Genomic DNA, 22,532 nt, shown 5'->3' on the forward strand with positions numbered 1-22,532 from the left:
GACAGAGATAATGTGATACTTCCCCACCTAAGAGAAGTGCTCTGCAGACAAATGTGGATGAGTACTTAGGGGCAGCCATGTCACAGCCTGTATGAATTCCTAGGGCATGAACTTTGTGTCCACTCTATAAGTAACAAACAAGAGCAGCTTTTATATAGACAGGATGCACAATGAACATGAGCTGGAAAGGCTCAAGGTATTATGTTTACTCCCAAAACAGACATTTATTATGCTTTTCTCTGCATGTCCTCCAGTCAGCCCCTAATTAAATAATTACCTTCCTGCCACCTCAGTTCAGGAAGGCTGATGGAAACCATGAGGAACTTTTTATTTTTCCTTATCCTGTCTGTTGGGAAGGATAAGGGTTATATTATAAAAGGGATAAATATAATTATTCATAAATAATACAGCCAGGATGAGAACGGTCCTCCCTGCTAGCCGGACAATGCCCTTGCCTACGGATGGGTCCAGGGGTCAAGTGCACTGTTCCATCTCACCCCCCAAAAGATGTATGGTTCACCCTGCACCTGTAACCCTCCCCTAAAACATCAAGTGCCTGTAACCCCATTGGCCCGAGCCTTGTTCCAGCCCACCTTCCAGCCCCTGAAAAGGGGGCTCCGAGGGGCCACACCCTCTCTTGGATCTTCCCCCTCATAGGACCTCCACCCTTTCCTAGAGCATCCTCTTGTCTCTCCCTTCCCCCATCCCCTCAAGCCTCACCACGTGCTGTGTCTGGCAGCTCGAAGCAGGACCTTTCTCCATCCCTAATAAACCTGATATCCCAAGAACAGCCTTCAGAGATCTCTCGTCTCCATTCACCTAAACCGTCCTGGAGTACAGCTCGCCCAACACCTGCCACCAAGTCAAATCTTCTCATTACCAAGGGAGATGCTGCAGGAGCTACCTTTCATTCCCCAGAAAGGACAGAAAGAAGGAATTCAGCTGTCATACTACAAAACTTTACCAAAATAAAAAGGAAAGGAGAACTGATTCAGATGCATTACTTTAGCCTGTTTCCTAAGAGATGCAAGATTAGAGCTGCAGCTACAAGCCTTGCTTGGGAAGGAAGCTTTGCAGAACACTACCACAAAGAAATCTGCATTTAGAAAGCAAGGGCCAGTGATCTATCTGCATTCTGAAAGGCACAAAACATCTGCCTTTCAGAAAACATGGCACTGTGTGCCAGGGCAAGCAGTGGTCTTCTGAGATGTAGTGGCTATTAAAAACAAACAAAAAACTGCAGTACAAAAAAAGGTTCAGGAAAAAAAAAGTAAATATCATTGACTTTGATTCCATTCCTCAGGGTCACCATCTTGGTCTTCTCCCCTTTCATACACGTCCAGTACTCCTGATGCTTACCATCCCTGGGAGCTGCATCTACCTGTACAAAGGCAGGTTACTGCCCACCACTGGTGGTCAATACCTACTCCTCTTGTAATAACACTTTGAGGGCAAATTCTGTGGGAATTTGGGAATATTTAACTGCATACTGTGAAATGGAACCAGTATATATTTTTAAATGACCTAATGACATTGTGTGTTCCATCTACAGATGGCATGGGAAGTGCCACGGTGACTGCTGAGGTGTATTAGCATTTTTCCACTTACTACTCAGAATAAATAGGCAGAATGTTCCCCGGAGCCAGGATACTGACAACATAACCAAGAGACAAACAAGTATGCTGAATATGAAATAGTGGTTACACTTTATTAGATCTGTCAGTAATTCTGTCACTCCACAGGAGGCACGATCCGAGCTCATGTAACCTGTATCTCTGCCCCATTAATCCTGACTAACAAGTAGGAGGTGACAACTGTTGTAACCAAGAAACAAAATCAAATATAAAAAAATCTACATTGAATAAACACCATGCAATTTATTCATACACCCTCAAGGAAGGAACCTGGACCCAACAAAAGGATGATAATCTTATCAACTGTATCCTAAATGAGGCCTGACTGTACAAGGGTAGTAATTTCTGCACATACATAGATGGTAACATGTACTCTGATGATTTGTGACAGAAATGACAAATCTTCTTACATATTTTAGTAGGAAAGTCATAATGAAAATACAACTGAAAACTGGAAAGAAGATAATGAAAATATTTTTGGTTTATAGTGTTAAATAATCACCAAATAGAATGAAATCACAAAGTGAAAAAAAAAATCTACCTCACTTCTTTTTTACATATTAAATACACTAGCTTAAGGGCAAGGTAGGAAAAAACCCTCCAAATATTTAATATCAGTCCTGTTTGACAGCATTCCTGTATTCCTGAACACTACCACCCCTCCCCTCCCTCTTGAATTTCAGAAAGGAAAAAATCCACACAATCTTGAGAAGACCAGATTCTCCTCCATCAAGAAAAGAAATAAACTATCACTACCTGCATGCTCTGTGTAAAACACATCATATAGCATGCTAACAAATTTCAGACAAAAGGCTTCAGAAGATAACGTCCACCTCTCCAACACAGTTTTCCACTTTCCTATCAGAACCCCGAGAAAGGCAGAAAACCCCTGAACAAATCCTCCCTCTCACAACATCACTACATGGGATATAAAAGCAATGAGTAACAGTTTGTAAGTAAATTCAGTGAAATATGGCTTCTGCCTGGCCAGCCCTACACCACACAGGAGGGAGAGCAGAGTATTCCTACCACAGCATATCCATGTGTGGAACACATCTCCCACAAGAGCACTCACAGCTAACCAAGAGCAAAGGGAACCAGCAACGACAGGCATAAACCATACCTATATCTGTAAACTGCATGATATTAAAAGCCATTCATACATCACATAAATCCAAAGGGTTTGAAAGCTTTTTGTTATGGCAAATAAGATGGCAATTAAATTGTTACTGACTGAAGCAAGTGGCATGCAGCACAGAACTGTGCTTGCAAGACTGCCAGAGAGTTTGAACAAAAAATATTGAAAAATTCAAACCTGTGACCAGTTCTCTGATTTCCAAATCTGTAGTCTTGCGGAGTAACCGTACTAATGCTGGGATACCACCACAGTTTTTCAGAGCTATTTTGTTGTCATCATTTGCCTTCCCATATACCAAGTTTCTCAAAGCTCCACAGGCACTACGGTGGACTTCTGTCATCCGATGGTCCAATAGGTCCACCAGTAATTGTATTCCGCCTTGTCTTCTTATCTGAAACAGGCCAAAGTTATAATCATACAGTTAGGCAATGAACACTAGTATGAATAAATGCTGTTCAATGTAATTAAGCTGTGTTTTATGCAAGCTGTAGGCCAGCAAAGGTGTGCTGGTAGCACCACAGAGCTGCTACATTTCACTGCCTTGATTACTAGTATTATTTCAGTAGCAACATAACTGTACACTGACAAACTAGATCTTCTGTAAAAGCAGCCAAAATTAGTCAAGAGTGTTGCCTTATTAAGGTTTCTCATGGTTTGTCAAGGTTTGCCTTGGCAAGAGTTTCTTCTGTGCTGGAGAAACGTCGCCTCCTTCAGACTGTAACACATTGCAAGCTGGAGAAAAAAACCACAAGGCTACAGCAAACAAAAAAAAAAGCACTTAATGTCATCAAGTTTTTAGGAGTCCTGCCTTTACATTTAATTACTGGGAATGGGAACAACTACAATAGTCACAGTAAAAATATTATATCAACTAAATTGGGATGAGCAATAATGAAAGGAAAAGGAGGAATCACCAGAAACATAAAGATAAGATGAGAAATAACTCGTGGTAAGCTTGTTCTAACAATATTGAGGGAGACCCTTAAGTGATGCAGGAATAGAAGTTTTATGCATACCCAAGGTAGCATAAAAAATAAATTTCTAATGTGGTATCTCATGTAAAAATCATTGTAAAAAACCACAAAAATCTTTGAGACAAATGATCAAGAAGGTCAGGAATACCAAGTACAATTTATTATGAAATCACTTCAAACAAATGCTTCTTTATTGTTCTGTGGTACTATTTGTTCCTCATAGAGTAATCAGTCTTGGATCTATTTTTAAGAAACCACACAGGCTCATAACTAACATTTGATCAGTACAATGCTTTAGCTTCAAATTACACAGACAGCTCTGAAAAAGTGAAGAAGTTTCCCTGTATGTGTAGCTCACTAAGGCCCAAAACAAGCCAGGCATTTCAGCTGGCCATTTCACATTTAGGACGACAAAAATTTTGAAATATGTGTGAACCAGTTTTTGCACGGCCATGTGTTCTTGGGGCTCTACAGGGGGAAGTCTTGGAAGAATGCAACAGCTGAAGTACAGTAAAATCAATTAGGAATTCAAGCTTCATTTACTAACTTCAAACCTTTATGTAGAACCAATTTATGGCATTTCATGGATCCAACACAAGCTTAAACAAGGTGAAGTGCTGGGTCTTGTGTTACTGTCACAACAAGCCCATGCAATGCTACAGGCTTTCGGGAGAGTGGTTGGAAAGCTGGCTATTGGAAAAAGAACTGATAGTAAGAGTTTCAAAATCATGGGGATTAAGGGCTAAAAGGAAAAATAAGCTTAGTAGGCCCTGGAAAAATAAACACCCTAAGCACATGGAGAACTAGTACTTGCTAGAACTGCACCTGTGTAGCTAGTACATGATAAATTATATAATTGTTAGATGTGATGATTGTTTAGTAATTAAATATAATTACTGCTTAATCATAAGAATAATCATGAGAAACTGTGGTCAGGGACCTAAGAAAGATCACGAGAAACTCAATGTATACAATAGAACAATATAAGTTTAATAATTAATATGTAAGTTATATAATGATAGAATATAAAATACGTTCAGCTCAAAAGCCATGTTGGGGTCAGATTTGCGTTTGTACCCCTACTCCCAGAGCTCTTAGTAAAAGCACCTGCATATAATCATATCCTGTGATTATGTATGTTCCTGAACACTAACAGAACTGTCTACAGCAAGATGAACATGAGCCAGCAGTGTGCCCAGGTGGCCAAGAAGGCCAATGGCATCCTGGCCTGTATCAGCAGTAGTGTGGCCAGCAGCAATAGGGCAGTGATCCTCCCCCTCTGCTTGGCATTGGTGAGTACTCAAATCCTGTGCTCAGCTCTGGGCCCCTCACTACAAGAAGGACATTGAGGTGCTGGAGCAAGTTCAGAGAAGGGCAATGGACTAGGGAAGGGTCTGGAGCACAAGTCCTGAGAGAAGCAGCTGAAGGAGCTGGGGTTTACCCTGGAAGAAAGAAGGCTCAGGGGAGACTTTATCACTCTCTCCAGCTGTCTGAAACAAGTCTGTAACCAGGTGGGAGTTGGTCTCTTCTCTCAAGCAACAAGTGGTAGGACAATGGCCTCATGTTATGTCAGGGGAGGTTTAGGTTAAGTATTATGAAAAAATTGTTCACCAAAAAGCTTAGCAAGCACTGGAATATGTTCCCCAGGGAAATGCTGGAGTCACCATTCCTGAAGATATTTAAAAAGTTTGCAGATTTGGCACTTATTGGTGGAATTTGCAGTGCTGAGTTAATGGTTGGACTAGATTATCTTGATTGCTTCCAAACTAAATGATTATGTGAATCTATGATTCACTTCAAATAAAGACTGAAAAGTGATTCAGGCCTTAGAGTTCGAAAATTGAGCTATATGAAATTTCTTACTGCTAAACCAGAAGTTCCCCCTTTCTTCTTCAAGTTTATCTGGCATAGTCTTATTGTTTGAATAACAGCAAAACCAAAAAATAGAACAACTGTGTTATCAAAAATCATATACACCATGATGTTACAGTGTTGAATTAAGATGTTTTAATATCTATACAGTTAGCACACAGCTTTGGTGTAAATGCCAAAGTAATAGTGTTTAAAGATAAACTAGGATATTTTTCCTTAAGTAGGCATTATATCAGTACTCACATGCAACTTTCTGAGTATAATGCAGGTCACCTCAAAGAATACAGCAGCTGGCACTACACTATGCATGAAAAGATATGAATGGACATTAGTAAAATATATGAATTTCAGGCAGAAAAGTTCACCAATTTGTTGAGTTTATGCTTCTGCTGCTCAGAGAAACCATGACATCTTTCAGTTTAGAAATGAGAAAAGCAGGCCAAAGAGAAAATGTGCTGCAAAATATATCACTAGTCAAATATTTTCCATGTGAACAGGATGACTTGCAATTGAATAATTAGCTCATTTCTAAGCCATAAAAAAATTTACCAAGTCAATCTGGCAGAGGTGGGGGGTGAAGCTTGCTTGTTTTGTTTGCTTGGGTTTACAATCCATTACCATTTGACCTTCATATAAAAATATATTTGCTTCCCCTACTAACCAGATTTTAAAAACCAAGCATGCTACATGAAGAGCCAACTATATGACAAAACAGATGACATTTACTAAAGAGACTAGGAACAAAAATTTATGCATCAGTTCTACAAAAGGTGAATCAACCACAGAGCTTCACTCTTCAACATCGGAAAAGAAACAAGATCTGATAGAAGAAAGAATACAGTTAAAAAATACATGAGTTGCCTGGTGTGATGAGTAATATCAGGAACGACAGAATGAAAACATGCCTGCTGATCTTTATGAATTATATTTTTAAACCACAATATGTTGAATGAATATTTTAATTGCTTTGCTGCTAAAAAAACCACAAAAAACTAAGAATGAGAAAAAGTATTACTTTGTAGAAAAGATCATTCTGTGTGCTACAATTAAGCTAAAGACTCGGAGGGCTCTGTCTCCATTCAAAGGGACTCTGTGCCTATGCTGCTTTTCCCATTCTTTCCCTTGCACACCAACAAGTGGCACTGAATGTTCCTCAGCAATTTATCCTGTGGATGCTCTAAGGTGATAGGTTTTGCTATCTTCTGCTCATTTATAAAGGGAAATGTGTGGCTCTGCTACACAGAGACAGTATTCCTGAGCTGCACCTTGCCCTTCCAGTCATGGTAGCTGACAGCACAGTAGTGGTCAGCTCATGAAGCTCCTCCAGGAACCTGAAGCCAGCAGCAGACTGAAGTGATTCAAAGATACTTTCTTAAAAGCAAAGGCATTAAATATTAATCTAAAATGCATTTCTGTCAGAAAAAAAAAAAGGGTAATACAACAGAAATGAAACGATTGTTACATAACACTTTACATAACTTGACAACATTTCTTAAATTTTACTGAAGGAAGAACCTATTCTTACCTGGGAAATAAAAGATTTTTTTTATGAACTTTCTTTGAATTTCCAAGCTCAGATATTTGGCAGAGTAACTGTCATGCAGAGAGAGGTAGAGCTGATTGTTCCCAACTGGGAGCCCAGTTGCTGATGCTGTTTTTTATCTGGACTACTCTCTTGCTTTGTTGGTGGCTTTTTTTTTTTTTACAACAGGCCTTTATTCACCACAAGTCTTACCCCATCTTTGTGCTTCTATCAAACATCTATACAGATGTTTAACACTATACTCCAGCAGGTTTAAGTATGCCTGACAAATTGTGAGACTGAGATGGATGTTATCAGGATCTATTTAAATGTATGGAAATAGAGGCAAAGGAAATGAAATTATTTGTTCAAGTCATTTAGGGAGCTAAAAGCCACAGCCTGGAAGACAATTCAGACCTAGTCTCGTGGGGCAGATCTCAGCTAAGTTAGGCACAGCTCCAGTGAATTCAGTACTGCTACTGTCAAATGTCTTTGTCATGAATGCTGGGATGGATGAATAAGCAACTATTTGCACCAATGGGGAATCAAATCCCAGATCCCAGTTTGAAACTTCTGTCTCTTTCCTAACTTAAGATGAAGAAAACATTCCTTAATATAATATTTATTGACATATCAGTGGCTGCTGCTTTGTTACATCTAGGAGGAAAAGAGAGTATGTCAGAGTCTGTTTGCCTAGTAAAAAAAACAGTGGAAAACAAACTTTTCAGGAGATACAGAGGACCAACTCTATTCTCAAACAGACCAGCCCCAAAGTAGCCAGTTCTGAACTCAAAATAATGAGTTTCAACTCTCCAGCATGACTGAGTATGCACAGTTGCAAATACCTGTGTCTTGAATGCATTGTCTCCTTTTTACACCATCTTTTCTCAAAAGGAGGATCAGAGGAGAAGGATTAACTATATAAACAAGGCTGAGTGAATCCCTGCTGTGTTGTTTCTCATGACTCTCTTAATCTATGGATACCAGTAATTTCTGTAAGTTATTTTCTTTCCTTTTGCTCACTGGAAATATTTTGTCTTTGGAAGACACTGTTAAGAGAGCTGTTAAATACAGAGCTGTGATTAGAAATCTATGCCAATCAAAGTGAAAACCGAAAGAACAGAGATTACATAAATTTTGAAAAAAAAATTATTTCTATGGAAGAATGCACAGAGCTTCTTTCATCTGTGGAATCATGTGGGGTTTTTTTAGCAGGGTATTTTCAAACTCTCCTTTAAATTTGGCTCTCTGCCATTAATGTCCCTGTCTACTTGCTGGCCACAAGCACTTGACCATCCCCATTGATGCCAAACACAGGCAGACAGGACAGGAATAGGTGCCAGACTCTCTAGTACAGAGATGGATAAAAGTGCACTCGTGTTAGCTTGATGACAGAGTCTTCTCCTCTGGCATAGTATGAAGTTTTTTTGCATTACATCTGAGAATATGCATTTGTTTCCACACTACGAAAATAAAATTTAGATTCAAGAAGGGCTTCAGGCTGCTACTGGAGGCAGTGAAAGATGTCAGTTATGTTCCTAGTAAGGACAGCTTCTATACCTCATGCCAAGAGCCTATGAGAAATTAATGTACCTGTTTCAATGCTTATCTTTGACTCAGTGGTGTTTATCCCAAGAGTGGACTGTCAGACACTTAATCTACCAGGACTTACATATGACCAGCCTGAAGCATATGTAGTGGTAAAAACAAGTCAATAAGATGTCGATAATATGTCTGAAACTATATCTATATATCTATATATAGATCATCTATATATATCTGTATATCTTGATTACTGTAAGGTTTTAGCATATGAATTCTTAATAGCTTGCTTCCCCAATTCAATACAACAGATTGTCTGGATGTGTGGAAGAAAATGAAATGTAGGATGTGAAGTGCATGTAGATACTTGGAATGTACAAGCACCTGTTTTGTGAGGATATCTGCTCAATGGCTGTCCAGCATATAAACAGAGATGAGGCAGGAAAAGTAATAAACCACACTGATGTACACAAACCCTGCAGAGGAAGGGACAATACCAAAGACCAGGTCTGGGAGGTCACTGCTCAATGGGCTGCTGAAGGAACCACTCCAAGGCTTGCAGAGGGGTTCAGCCTGAGCTTCATTAATAGGCAAAGTGGGCACACAGGGAGGAATGAATTGAAAGGTCCTATGGCAAAGAGTATGCTGATGGAATTGTGGCAGTGTGCCAGACTCACAGGATGCTTAGCAGAAGGGCAAGTATAGGAAAAGGGGGATGTTCCAAATGCATGCAGGAGGAAAAACATGAGAAAATAGAAAAGGGCATAATGAAAGGGATTGGTCATCTATAAATAAATTGTGCTTCAGCATACTTGTCTGGCCACACCCCTCATTTGATCACTGCACCCTGTTTCATCTTTTTATTAATCCTAAGTGTTAACAATGGCATAACACTAGTGAACCTTTAGCTGGAATAGCTAAGAACAGGAGATGAGGGAAAGAGCTATCAGAGACACTGATGGTGGATATTAAGGATAGATACTGGTGAGACCAGAGTGAACAAAATGTAGGTGAGCGACCTCTCTTCATATCAAGCTATGAGAAATCTGGCTCTGGAACCTGGCTATTGCTTATGGCTTTGCAACAACAGAAGCAAAGCTAAAGCAAATAGATACTATCTGTTTTGACTCCCACTAAGGTTTTGAACCCTATTTTGAAATAAATTCTTTGAAATCTGTGGAGTGAAAATTATTCTATTCCTCCCAGCAGCAAAGAGAAGAAGCAAAACCCTTTCTTTCAATCACTACATAATAGAAATCACCTCTTGCGTCCCTTGGAAGGCTACGGAAAGTAGAGCTAGAGATACAAAAAGAAACAAAAGTGAAGCTTCAAGTTTTAAACAGTTTAGTCAAAGACTGTTAGATAATGAAGTATTCCAAAACAGCCTAAAAATACTTCTGTGACAGAAACCAAAACACCCTTCCTCTTCTATTTATACTAAGCAAGTGGGTATCTAAGATATTGTTCAAATTTTGCCAGTAGGTATAACTGAAACATCCTTTTCTGCATTTAATTCTCAGTACCCTGCCTTACAAAGTAAAATATATTAGAAACAGAAGAAAAGTAGGAATAGGTAAGAAAAACCTGTTAGACTGACAGAGTGATAAAGTGTGCTGCTAAAATAACACAATCTCCTCTTCCCAGTAAGACATTAAATGTTCCACTATTAACAGCTCCACATTCCTAATTAAAAGATTAATTCCTGGTTAGATGCTTACTTTCCACATTTTTCTTAATAATCACTATTGAGTAGCTCTTCATCCAAAGGAGGTGAAAGAAATCTAACAACAATCCATTTTTTTCTACACATGATAGATATTAATTGCCAGTTTAATTGATGTAGAACACTGCATCATCTGCCACTTATTCTGTGACATTTCTGCTATTAAGAAAGCATGTTTTAGTATATCAAAATACAAATATTTAAACACAGAGAATTATTTTTAATGCCAGTCTGTTACACATAGAACAGAACTAAAACACAGCTGGCTGCTAGCACAGGTGATGCTATGTATCCAATAAATACCAAATTAAAAGGACAACTAGTTTTAAGTCTGCTTCTGGAAATAATTAGTAAGAATTGGTTTTAATGTTGTTAGATACTTTTTTTTTTTTCAACCAGCAGGGCAAGCGCTAACTACTTCACATGTCAATGGATTTTGAGCAACTCCACTCCACCAGTGTTGGAAGGAGAAACTGCAAGAGCCAAACCAAATTCCCAAGAATTTTTAAATGGCAGCAGGATATGTAGTGAGACACTCTGACTAAAGCCACCCTGCTCTTCTCAGGCTCATGGTGTGAGCTGGCTGGTTTGCCCACATGGACCAGGGCACTGCAGCAAAGGCCAAGACACAGCAACTTGACTGCACTGACTGTTTATCCACAGTATCCATGAAATTATTGTATTTCTTCACGTTTTTACTGCAGTTACAAATTCTTTCAGTTATTTATCTTTGCCTTGTTTACATTACTAAAATGACTTCCGTCTAAGAGGGAAAGAACCACACTATTTTTTTGGAGAAGGGTTTGCAAGACAAGCAGCCCCACTGCTAGCTAGTTTCAGAGGCCTGACTCCTGGAACTTGAAATGGATATGAAGGGGAGAAAAAAACTCATCATAACAGAATAAGGGAATAATATTTAGTGCAGCACATATCTTAAGACAAATATACTGGTTCAAACTTTAAGTTCTCTCCATTATCTCTTCTGATGTGCCTATGGAACAGCAGGTAGACAATGCAAAATCTGTACATTGCAGATGCACATGAAATTTATTACACACAAATTTACCTGTAACATCAGAAGGTAATTTAGCCTCATTAGTGAAGTAATTTGCTACAAGTTTAAAAAAGTGCTGAGCAATTTCAGCTGAAAATAGAGCAGAATATTATGTAAATTGCTGCATTAACTCCAAGGTCTAATTTGTTTAAGGTATCTAAATCAGGGTGTGGATGTAGGTCCCATTTAAGAATGGCTTTCTCATTAGGACTGTTTAGAGCAAATACAAAGGGTAACTTAAAGCTGTGAACAGGCATAATGTGAATAAATTCAACTACCAGCATATATACATTGTTCTGCTTAAAATTAAATAAGAAATGTTCCCTCTGTGTTAAACTGCACTGCGTGGAGAAGGATGGGGATCTTTTTTTCTGCATCTATAGAAACCAGGTGGGTGTTCGGTGGACAGGTTGTGTGACGTGAGGATGAAAAGCATGGGATCATACTCAGGAGCTTTTTTTTCAGGAGTAGGTATCTTATTTCTGTTACTGAGTACAGATTTTTTTCCCCTGTGTCTCTTAAGTGACCTCTTTAGATCTTGGGATCTATGTCTGGGGTTGACAGAGGGTGAAAACCATTTTCTGAGCAGAAAGAGATTGAAAACCATGTTCTAAAATTGCCCTGAGAAGGAATGAATAAATGTGTTGCTTTCTCAGCCAGTAAGCCTTAATGTATTCTGCTCAGTGACACATTTTGTTTTTCATACTTGGTAGGAAGGCTATACCTATTATAAATCAAAGTTTTCATGTGATCTGAGATTTCACAAAAAAAAAAAAAATCCCTGAGTAGACATGAGTTACCTGTAATTGTAAAGCACTTTAATACTTTCAAAATCCATTACATTTGAAGGACTACACAAGTATCCTACTCTAATAATGAAGGGCTAGTGGGATCTTCCAAATAACTCTTCTAACTGCAAGCACAGAGCTGACCTTTAGTGCTTGTCTGACTGAGAAGGCATCAGAAAAGCAATTTTCAATCCCACTGTTGAAAGCAGTATCGCCTAAAATTAACATATTGTCACTGACCTACATTATAAACTGAGGAACACATAAATATGATAAAATACACACATGTCAAAGCCCTCAATAGGTATTGTAACTACTTGATATTGATTCAGGGTCTTTGTTTTTCAAAAAATGCACAATGCTAAAGAAGGTTCAGCAGTATGTACTTCATAGACAGTGCAATAGCAATATTAATTTAGGATGCAAAGACATTGGCATTACTCAACCAATCTAATGATTTAATACTGTCTGACATTAAATGAAAAATTATGATTAACACCAACAATTTGGATCATTTATTTCCTGGTATTTAAAAATGATTAAGTATCTATTAGAGAATGAAAGTTTACATTTATTATTGATGAAAAGAACTGACATATATACTTCAACTAAAAACATACTGGTATTCTTATAACCAGATGCCTAGTGAAGTTTAACAAGATAAAGAAAATACAATTTTTTAAAATGTGAAGCAAAAGCAAGTTTTTTAGAGATAGCAGTATGTAATTTCTTCAAAGATTTTAACAGCAATAGAGGACATCACCTCAATGATGTACAAAAATTTCTGAAGCTGTTGTTCACTCTATTCAGTTAAGGATATCATAAATGGGATTTAGTCAATGTGAACACAAATATTATCTGATGGTCACCAGTAAGACCAAAGATATTTTTTTTCAGTCATTTAAGCCCAAACAACAAAACAACTCTGACATTTCAGCTCTAATTGGAAATTCACGAAGTTCCTTTTTTGATGCTTGGCTGTAGTTATCTCAGTTTCCCTCACAGAATTAACAAAAGGCCTCTTCTCAGATTAAAACTACATTTACAGTTTGTTACATTGAGCATCATACATGATGATCTCTGTTCACAGGATATTCTGTACTGTGATTTGAATGTGAGGTGTTCTCTTCTTATAAATTATGCATTATCCTTCAAAGAATCTCTCAGTCACATAAGAATTTTCTGTCCTGAAGTCTTTTGGGAGCAAGCTGTTCCCTCAAGAGCTAATGAACACATTCTAACAACATCCCTCCTTGGTAGGAAGTTTTGCTAAAAGGACTCCATGCCCATAGAATTTAAATTCTTGTCTAAGTTCACAAAGGCAGGCTATGACCTGCAGTTTAAGAGTTTCAGTGAAGCAGAAAGCTGCACTGCCGAATGTTTCCCCAGTCTCCCCATTTACATGAGTTTTATAAATGAAGTAAAAGTCAGCGCAAGTAAACACTTGCCTCATAGGTAACACACTTTGTATTACCCACAGATCAACATGCAAAATTTTATATATATATGTATTAAATAATAAATTAGTGTGTGTGTGTGTGTGCACATAAATACATATCTAAATATGTACTGGTTTCAAGGTGGCATTTCTATTTTAGAGCCTTAGGTCTTCTTATGACTTTACAAACCCATGCCTTCCGCTGTCACCATTCTCAGTAGCTTACTAATAGCCATCTCTTTGTATTTTTAAACACATTTTGAAGATTAACTGCTGGTCTTTACCTTAAAAGTTTGGCAGGTCTTTTTGGCAGGACTAGGATTTTCCTTATTGAAATAATTTTTCTGCCAACCTTTTTAGTAGAGAAAGTTGAGAAAGCACCAAATTACAGATATTGATATCAATCTAGGTGATTTTATTTCTATATATAGTGTGCAAAGTCTTACTTTGGCTTGCTGGATGATGAGAACAGTAATAAAAAATATGCTCTACAATAGGAAAGTTATCCTCTGCATTCACATATCAGCCTAATAAATCAGAGAAGTAATTGGCAGGACAGTTATGAATAGAAAGAAATCCATGGCATACAGAGTAGAGCACTATACTGCTTGAAAAAGCTGCAAATGTATTTATTACCCATTCGAAATGTCATACTGCCTATGTCAAATGGCACTGTCTTTCAGTGAATTACCCTTCTTTCCCTACAATTGAATATTTTCGAATACAAAAGATAAAGCTCTTGTAAATATTTTGATACAGCTACAACATGCTTTCTTCAGACCAGTGGAGAGAGGAACAGTACAGTGCAATGCTCTTTCTGTGTCTGCTGCATACACAGAGGCATTAATCTTGCACAAATAATACTGCTTTTTTTTTCCTCTTTTAACTGCATGAAAAGCATTTTCACATCTGATTTTTTTTGCTTATCAAATTCATTGCCTGAAATTCTCTTCTAGGTGCTTATTCTGGCTGGCCAGAGATGAAAAAGATAGAAACCTTTAGCCAGTATTCCCATCTCCAGAGGATTAGAAGACAAGAACTGGCCCCAGAAATCTGCCACTACTTTGTTATGCAATCTTCAGTTAACTTCAGAACTTAATATCCTAAATCTGCCTTTATCCCTTGTAAGCAAATGTTACTCTTGCGGGGCTTGTCATTAATCCATTTATTGAACAAATGGAACATTTTCCTACTCTTAAATCAAGTGAAATATATGCCAGGTACACAATAAATCATTATTATAATTCAGGCACAGAATCTTGATGATGAAATCAAGAACAACTCTGGTTTAACGATCCCAGAGTATAAAATGACACTTTAGTGCTACAGAAAGCAGGTATTATGGGGACGCAGCACAGCACTCGGTGACAATCATTAATACTCAATCAGTGTAAGGACTGCACACAAAACAGAGATGCACCCCTCTCATCAGAAAAGAGAAATATCACTAAATGGTATTGTGTAAGTAAGATGGCAAAACTAAACACAGAAATGCATTCACAATTGCTTTTGAAAGCAAGACTGTCAGTGAAAGATTTAAATACCAGATAGAAGGTACACTTTTATGCTTTTTTTCTGGGAAAAAGTGAAAAGGCCTACCACTTTATCATTTTTTCTGGAAGTTACTACCAAAATAAAGACAATACATTAGCAAGAAAAAATTAGAGTGATATACTTCCATAAATATTCTTTAGTAACTCACTGTTGGTCTCTAGACTAAGAAACATAATTACAATACTTTAAGTGAAGTGAGTGAAACTGGATTTTTATTAGCACTGTAATTAAGAACACTCATATTTAGATGGTCTTAACAGAGCTAGCATAGACTATTGTGTCAAGACCAATGTAGCCATTTCTGCCTCACCTGTTCTAGTCAATATTAAAGAGGAAAAATTTTCAGCCACAGGCTTGTACTATATGAAAAACTGAAAGAGGGGAGAGGGTATCACGGAGATGGCATAAAGGGACATCCAGAGCAGACATATGAGACACTTCAAACTGGCACTGTGGTTACTGAAATGCTCTCATATAAACTCTCTTGTACACCTGTCAATAGAGAAGAGCTTGAAGTGCAGGTATCACTGCTTTGCTCAGGAGAAACAAATAATTTATATCAGCCTGTTTTAACAGAGAAAGAATTCAAGCTACTGACTACTGGAATGAATAAAATAGAAGGGAGCAGAGTGATCACAAGTGATCATTTAGTGCAGAAGATGGGATCAAAAAAAAAAAAAAGAAGAAGAATGTGAAAACCAAGTAGCAGTAGTACAAAACAAGGGCTACTCTACTACTAAATTTTCTAAAAAAATTCTGTGGAAAGAAGTGTGACAAGCCATAGTTAGTGTATCCAAGTGATGGGATTTTGATCATGTGAGAATAAAAGGATATAATTTCTATTTCAAACAAAAAGTGGACTCATTTTTCAGCTGTCTCAGGTGTTTTAGAGATCTTCCAATAGGATAGGGGAAAAGATAACTTCAGCCCTTATATCCCACTTCAAATTAGTGGGAGTGCAAGAATACCACAAGATGCACAATGCCAGGCAAACTGCCTGCTCATACAAAGTGATGGAATAGGAAATTCCTTGTTTTGCTGTGACAAATGAATTCCTTGGTTTGCTTTCCTAGTGTGTGTAGCTTTTGCTCTCCTCATTAAACTGCCTTTATCACATCATTTGAGTTTTTTCACTTTTACTTTTCACTTTTTTCACTCCTCCGTCCCACTGTGGGGAAGTGAGTGAGTGGCTGCGTGGGGTTTAGCTGCTGGTTGGGGTCAAACCATGACGAAGGAACAGCCCTCACAAATGTTTTCATCCTGAAGCCACGTAGGAGTTGATATTGACATGTTGTTGCCAACTTAGAACCCTTAGGAAGAATAAAAGGAAATAATAATAATAATTAAAAAAAAAAAAAAATAACATCTCCATTTACAAGAGTGCCCATCATCATGCAGGACTAAAAATGGACCACGGGTTTGAAACTTAGTCAAATGCTTTCACTATAAACCCTTTTTATTTCAAGCACATTTATGTGTACAGCTTTTACTTAACGTGTTCATTATTTGTGACAGTCTCACACATTTACCCCTTTCTCTTCTCTGTCTGAAGATAATGAAACATAAATATGTGTTTTGGTTTTTTTTTTTTTTTTTTTCATGTCACAGCATAATAGGACTGTATTTGAGTCACAGGTATGGTAGAGAAAGCTACAACAATGGATACTCAAATTAATCGTTCATGTCACAGTTTGGTTTTGCAATTATCAACTGCCCAGTTGACCAAATGTCTTTTAGTAATTACAGGTCAGTTATTTTACACTCAAAGTTACTTCTCATGTAAGGCACATACAGTACACCAGAAATACTGTAACAGTGCAGCCTCTCTTGGGTGAAATACATTCTTTAAATAGCTCAAAAGCTCTTTGGAAAGCCAACATTAAAATATAAATAAATTTTGAGGTAGAATGAAAAATGGCATTTCTCATGCTAAAGAACAAAACCCTTGATCATATGGGACAAGAAGTAATCATATATCTATTTGTATGCCTTGTCTTCCTTGTCTTACTGTGAAGAGTGAGATTCCCTAGTGTTGTTGATGGTTCTGAGTGGAAGTTACACCTAACTTTCTCTCAGTGTAAAATCATATCCTTGATAACAAGATGCCAAGAGTGGAAAGCCTTGTTGCAGAAGCTATTTCCACAGTACAAACTAAGACAATTTACGAAAGACAAATCAAAGGATCATTTCCAAAAATGCTTTGAGAGTGAAGTATAAAAAACCCCAAACAAGCAGTATTTTGTCTTTGAATATTTGACAGTAAATAATCCATCAATAAAATCTCCTACCTTTTACTGCAAAACTGTATACCATCTGTTGATTGACTTCTTAGAAAACAAACCAGTGATCAGTAAGAACCTGAAAGGTAAGTCTTGTAAAATTGTCAATGAGGCTTTAGGAAAAAAAAAAAAAAAAAAAAAAAAAAAAAAAAAAAAATTCAAAGATGTTTCTGGGTCTGCCACTGGGTGCTGCTTTACTTCATTTAAGTAATTCCTACCAGTAGAAACTACACAGAAAGTGTATTGAAAATGGACTGCTTGACGTCTGCCTGCAGAGATGAATACAGCTGCCCAGGAGATAGGGGCACAGACCCAAACTGTACTGCAGTAATCCAAACACAGGTAAGCAAAAGCATGAACATCTGTTCATTTTAGTAATCAGGTGCAGGCAAGCATCTTTTAATATAAAAAATCATCACTACAATAAGAAATTCCTTGTGAAGCCATTGGGAGAAGTAATTTTTCAAGTTTCGAGATTTTACCAATGGAGTTATTTTAAAATATGAAAATTATGGTTACCAAAGTACTAAGAAAATGTTTATGACCAAACAGGGAAGTAAAATTTCTCAAAAGGTATACAGGTGTTGTCTGCACTAAAATGCACTCTCAACAAACGCTGCACAGTCTCTCTGCAATTACTATGTTACTTTTCAGTATCACCTGTGAAATACTTCTTTCATTTAAATGAAATACTATGTCTATATCTTCTTGTATGCAGAGATGCAGAGATTAAAGGAGTTCTCATAATATGTTCAATGGAAAACTGACCAGTGTACAAGTCTTTAACTGAAGAAATTTTAGAAGTAAAAGGAGAAGAGCAAGGCTATGTATGGGAAGGTGAATCCAGAACTATAATTCTTATGCAAACAGATAGGGAAAAAAAAGAACATAAAGTCATTGTGTTAGAAAAGAGCTTTAAGATCAAGTCAAACCATTAACCCAGCATTGCCAAATCCACCACCAAACTATGTCCCCTAAGTGCCACATCTACATGACCAGCCCCTCAGCAGCTCTGCTGCCCTTCTCTAGACACGCTCCAGCAGTCTGATGTCCTGGCAGTGAAGGGCCCACACCTGGACTCAGGTGCAGCCTCACCAGTGCTGAGTACAGGGGGACAATCATTGCCCTGCTCCTGCTGGCCACACTATTGCTGGTACAGGCCAGGATGTCACTGGCCTTCTTGGCCAGCTGGGCACATGCTGGGTCATGTTCAGTTGCTATTGACCAGCACCACGCATATGGGTGCTTTCCTGCTGGGCAGCATTCCAGCTTTTCCAGTAACTCTCTTCCCCAAGCCTTCAGCATGGTAAAATAATCTGTTTTATCTGACTATCCTTATGGAAACAGAGAGGAATCTTGCAGAACACTGTAAAATTCAAATCAAGGTACCCTCTGAGGATGATGTGAGCACTTCCAATCACCCTTCCGGATCCTTCAAATACTATGAAGATTTCTGTCGGTCAGCATGTCTAAAAGCAACCTTATGGACTGTTTCTCCATCACCCCATACTAAGTGCAAGTATTCCCTGGGAGAAAACTATGCTAGAAGCAGGCATGTACGTATCCTTGATTTTCAGGAATCTAATAGTGCAATGGGTGACATCAAAGTTACTACAATGATGCAACTATGCATATTATAAAGAAGATAAACAAGAGACTAATGAAGTTCATGTCCACTGCCTGATATGTGAACAAGTAGGGTACTGTGCTGAAAGGGTGCTGGGCACAGTCTAAAGAACCCACAGAAGAAGATGTAGAAACACCTTTAGTTTAATGACAAAATGAATGTGAATGATGGGCTTCAGCGAGATGGGAAAATAGATGCTTTCAGCGTGCAGTCACCCAGTTTTTACAACTCCATGTGATAGTGTCTGGACTGATCCTTTTCTTCTGAAGGGAGTTTATAGAAATGCTCTCCAAAATAAAGAGGACACTGTCCAATTCAGCAGTATTTATTAAGGATGCAAGGGAAGGCTTCAGGCAGAACAGTGCAGCAGTTGCAGTTCTTTTATTTGGCATCTTTGAATTATTTTCAAGACGAGAATCTCAACTGTTGTGACTTTGCTGGCAAAAATTAATTTCCTAGCTTGAGGAAGGGAATCATTGGTGCCAAAACCCCCGAATGACCTGTTACACCTCTGTAGCTGATGGCAGGCTGCCATTTTCCATAAGAGCAAAATGGTGTTGGCTTGTGAAACTGCACAATTCAATCCTTTTATATGGTGACCTCATACAAAGGAGGAAAATGTCATTATAGGAAGAAAAAAAATGCTGTGGAAGAATGAATCCTGTGTTTAATAGAATGTGCTCTTTTAAAGAAATGTTCTCTGCAGAGTATTTTAAAATGCTTCTCCTTTCCTATATCCCCTGTCTGTTCCTTCTTGGCATCCAGGAGCAGCTACTCTGGCTCTGCTCACAATCTCACCATTGTGGGTGTAAAAGCCTCTCCTGAGGAGAAAAATGCCATCTGAAAGGGTCTTCTTGTGCTCTTCTGCCTGATAGGCTTTTCATTTGCTTTCAAATATCTGATCAAAACTTCTTCCCTCCTTCCCTTCTGCTTTTTTGTTACATTCTTCACTGTCACCAGTGAAAGAATAATTTATATAAGAACTTACTGAAGTATTCTGAGATTCTCAATTTTCTCAGCTATTCTTTACTTACACGTATTTATGTTTGTCCTTTCTCTAGGATTTGAAAGACCACCAAGATAGTTTCTTATCTTTAGCCCAAGTCCTTTGCTATATTAAAGCTAGGTATTTTGTCAAAGAACAGTTTTCTCTGCTTCAAAAGAATTTTTTTGATTTTTTTTTTTGCTCTGTAATCTCAATAAGAGATTGTAAGGAAAATATGCTGTATCCTGGTGCTTTTTTCCTTTTATCAGAGCTGGCAAGATTCCTTGCAATTATGTGCAGCAGGACTGGAATGCTGCTATCATGAAGAAGAAATTCAGTATTAAATGTGGTCATTCTCAGACAGAGGAGAACTGGCCACAACACACTTTGCAGAAAAGAGAATTTTGGTATCAGTTTCTATTATTTAGTTGTTAATTCAACTCATAATTCAGACACATCCTTAACAGTTATCACAGGAGTTGTCCTGGGCAGGTTTAAAAGGACTGCTCACGTTCCTCTGTCTAGATATATACCTTATGAAGAACCTGAGCTATCTGTTGTGTTATCTCCTTATCAACAGGATTATGAACTCTCACAAAAAGGCTCCTTGAGAAACTGATTCAATGGAAGGTCGAGCAGGCCCTAGGCACACTACTGAGCCATTTGGGTAGACCCTGATCCCAACAAGAAAACACAGAAACTGTTTCAAGTGCTCTGCTGAGACATGACCTAAACACAGCAGGACTTACAACAGAGGTTGGTATATAGATAGATACAGACAAAGATAAAATAGTTTGATAATGTTGGGTGCTTTAAGCTGAAAAGCTCCACAAAGCATTAGAAAAGTATACAATACGTCCCATTATTTTGTTGTCTCAAAAAAATCCAAAGTACCAGACATTTCAAAGTATATTCTTAGATGAGCTGTTTTAAGAAAGATACTTTGGTTTGCTTCCATAGCAGTTTATGTAATTACATAGTGAGGGGTATATAGAAGTCCTGAATAATAAAAAATGAAATGGGGGAATCCTTGTTTTATCTGCTATCCTTTCTCACAGAAGAAGCTCATTACACTGCCTAGTGCTCTACTGTTGTATTTAGCTCCCTTCACCCTTCCAGCTCATGAGCCTGAAGCTTACAAAGGCTGATGTCCAAAGCCTGCAGGGATGGGTGACATTGACAACCAGACACCTTTTCTCCTATATGGTTAGCAACAGAAATGAAACCATCTCCCTCAAATGGGACAGCTACTTGAGGGGGTCTCAATCTATGGCTAACAGGAGACAACAGAGATTGTGTAATGAGTAAATGGATCTAGTAATTTAACTGCCTGTCTCAGAGATTTATCAGTTCTTTTACTGAAAAACTTATTTCTGAGTACTTATTTCCGAACTTATTTCTCTCAAGTACAGAGAGAGCACACAGTTAAAATTTTCAGTGATACCTGTACCAGAGTTCTCGTCTCCACTGCACAAACATTCCTCACTTTACATTCATGCAAATATTTTTTTTTTACTATATCTAAGATGTTTGAAGTGTTGTTTACAACCAGTGCAGTTCTGCCAGTACCAGCAGACTATATGCTTACTCACTAAGGAATTTCCTGAGCATGAAAAAGCTGCAAGGGAAGGTTCTATAGTGGGACAGATCCATGGAGTGGGTTGTGCTGAGGGTGAGGAAGATAAAGTACTGGCAAGTCAGCATCACTGCACAGCTCCTGACAAATAAGCAGTAGCAGATCTTGATCTCAGTTTACCTTTACATGCCAGGCTAAAATGGGCCAGTACAGGCACAGATTTATGTGCACACCACATGTCCCTGATTAGCAGTGTCTCTGAGAGGGCGAGGGGAAGCAGCTGGGGCTGGTAACAGCTTCACTCATTCAATTTTAATTGCCTGCTGTGTGTTTGTCAGACCCCTCAGAGCTGCCTCCCTTCTGTTTAACTTGTGCCAAAAGCTGTGCTGGTCCCATTAACCACAGGGAACAAACAAGAAAGAAGTACCTGTCAGCTGCAGGTACAGAACAAGCTCTATACTGATGTCTAAATTACATTTTAGATACAATCTGCACTGAATTCCAAGATCATAGACAAATGAGCACCATTCAAGCTGCAAACACAGCCAAATTAAACCTATTTATACAATTATGCATTAAAGGATGATTTGATTTAGAAATTTCTTAATTTTCATATTCTGTGTTTGTATTTAGTGTCTAGATGCCTCTCAGAGAACCCTAAGGAAATGCTCATGTGTTTCACAGAGATCAAGACTACATCACTAGCTGATTACTGAACAACTATAATACAGTGTTTAAATGGTATGCAATCAATCAAACTATTCCAAAGAAAATAAACAATGGCTTACAACAGTATTTTATGCTTTTTTTCTTTCATTTTGTAACA

General features: G+C 38.1%; 1 protein-coding gene across 7 annotated transcripts in view; it reads right to left on the bottom strand.

The window, feature by feature from the left end:
- CTNND2 (catenin delta 2) overlaps positions 1 to 22,532 on the bottom strand; it is a 641,711-nt gene that overhangs the window by 141,338 nt on the left and 477,841 nt on the right. For all 7 annotated transcript variants that reach the window (XM_031503970.2, XM_031503967.2, XM_031503965.2 and 4 more), the window contains one exon: positions 2,950 to 3,163. In XM_031503970.2, coding sequence (XP_031359830.2) covers positions 2,950 to 3,163 — 214 coding nt within the window. The remainder of the gene's footprint in view (positions 1 to 2,949; positions 3,164 to 22,532) is intronic.

This window comes from Lonchura striata, chromosome 1, assembly GCF_046129695.1.
Source record: "Lonchura striata isolate bLonStr1 chromosome 1, bLonStr1.mat, whole genome shotgun sequence".
Classification (NCBI taxonomy): domain Eukaryota; kingdom Metazoa; phylum Chordata; class Aves; order Passeriformes; family Estrildidae; genus Lonchura; species Lonchura striata.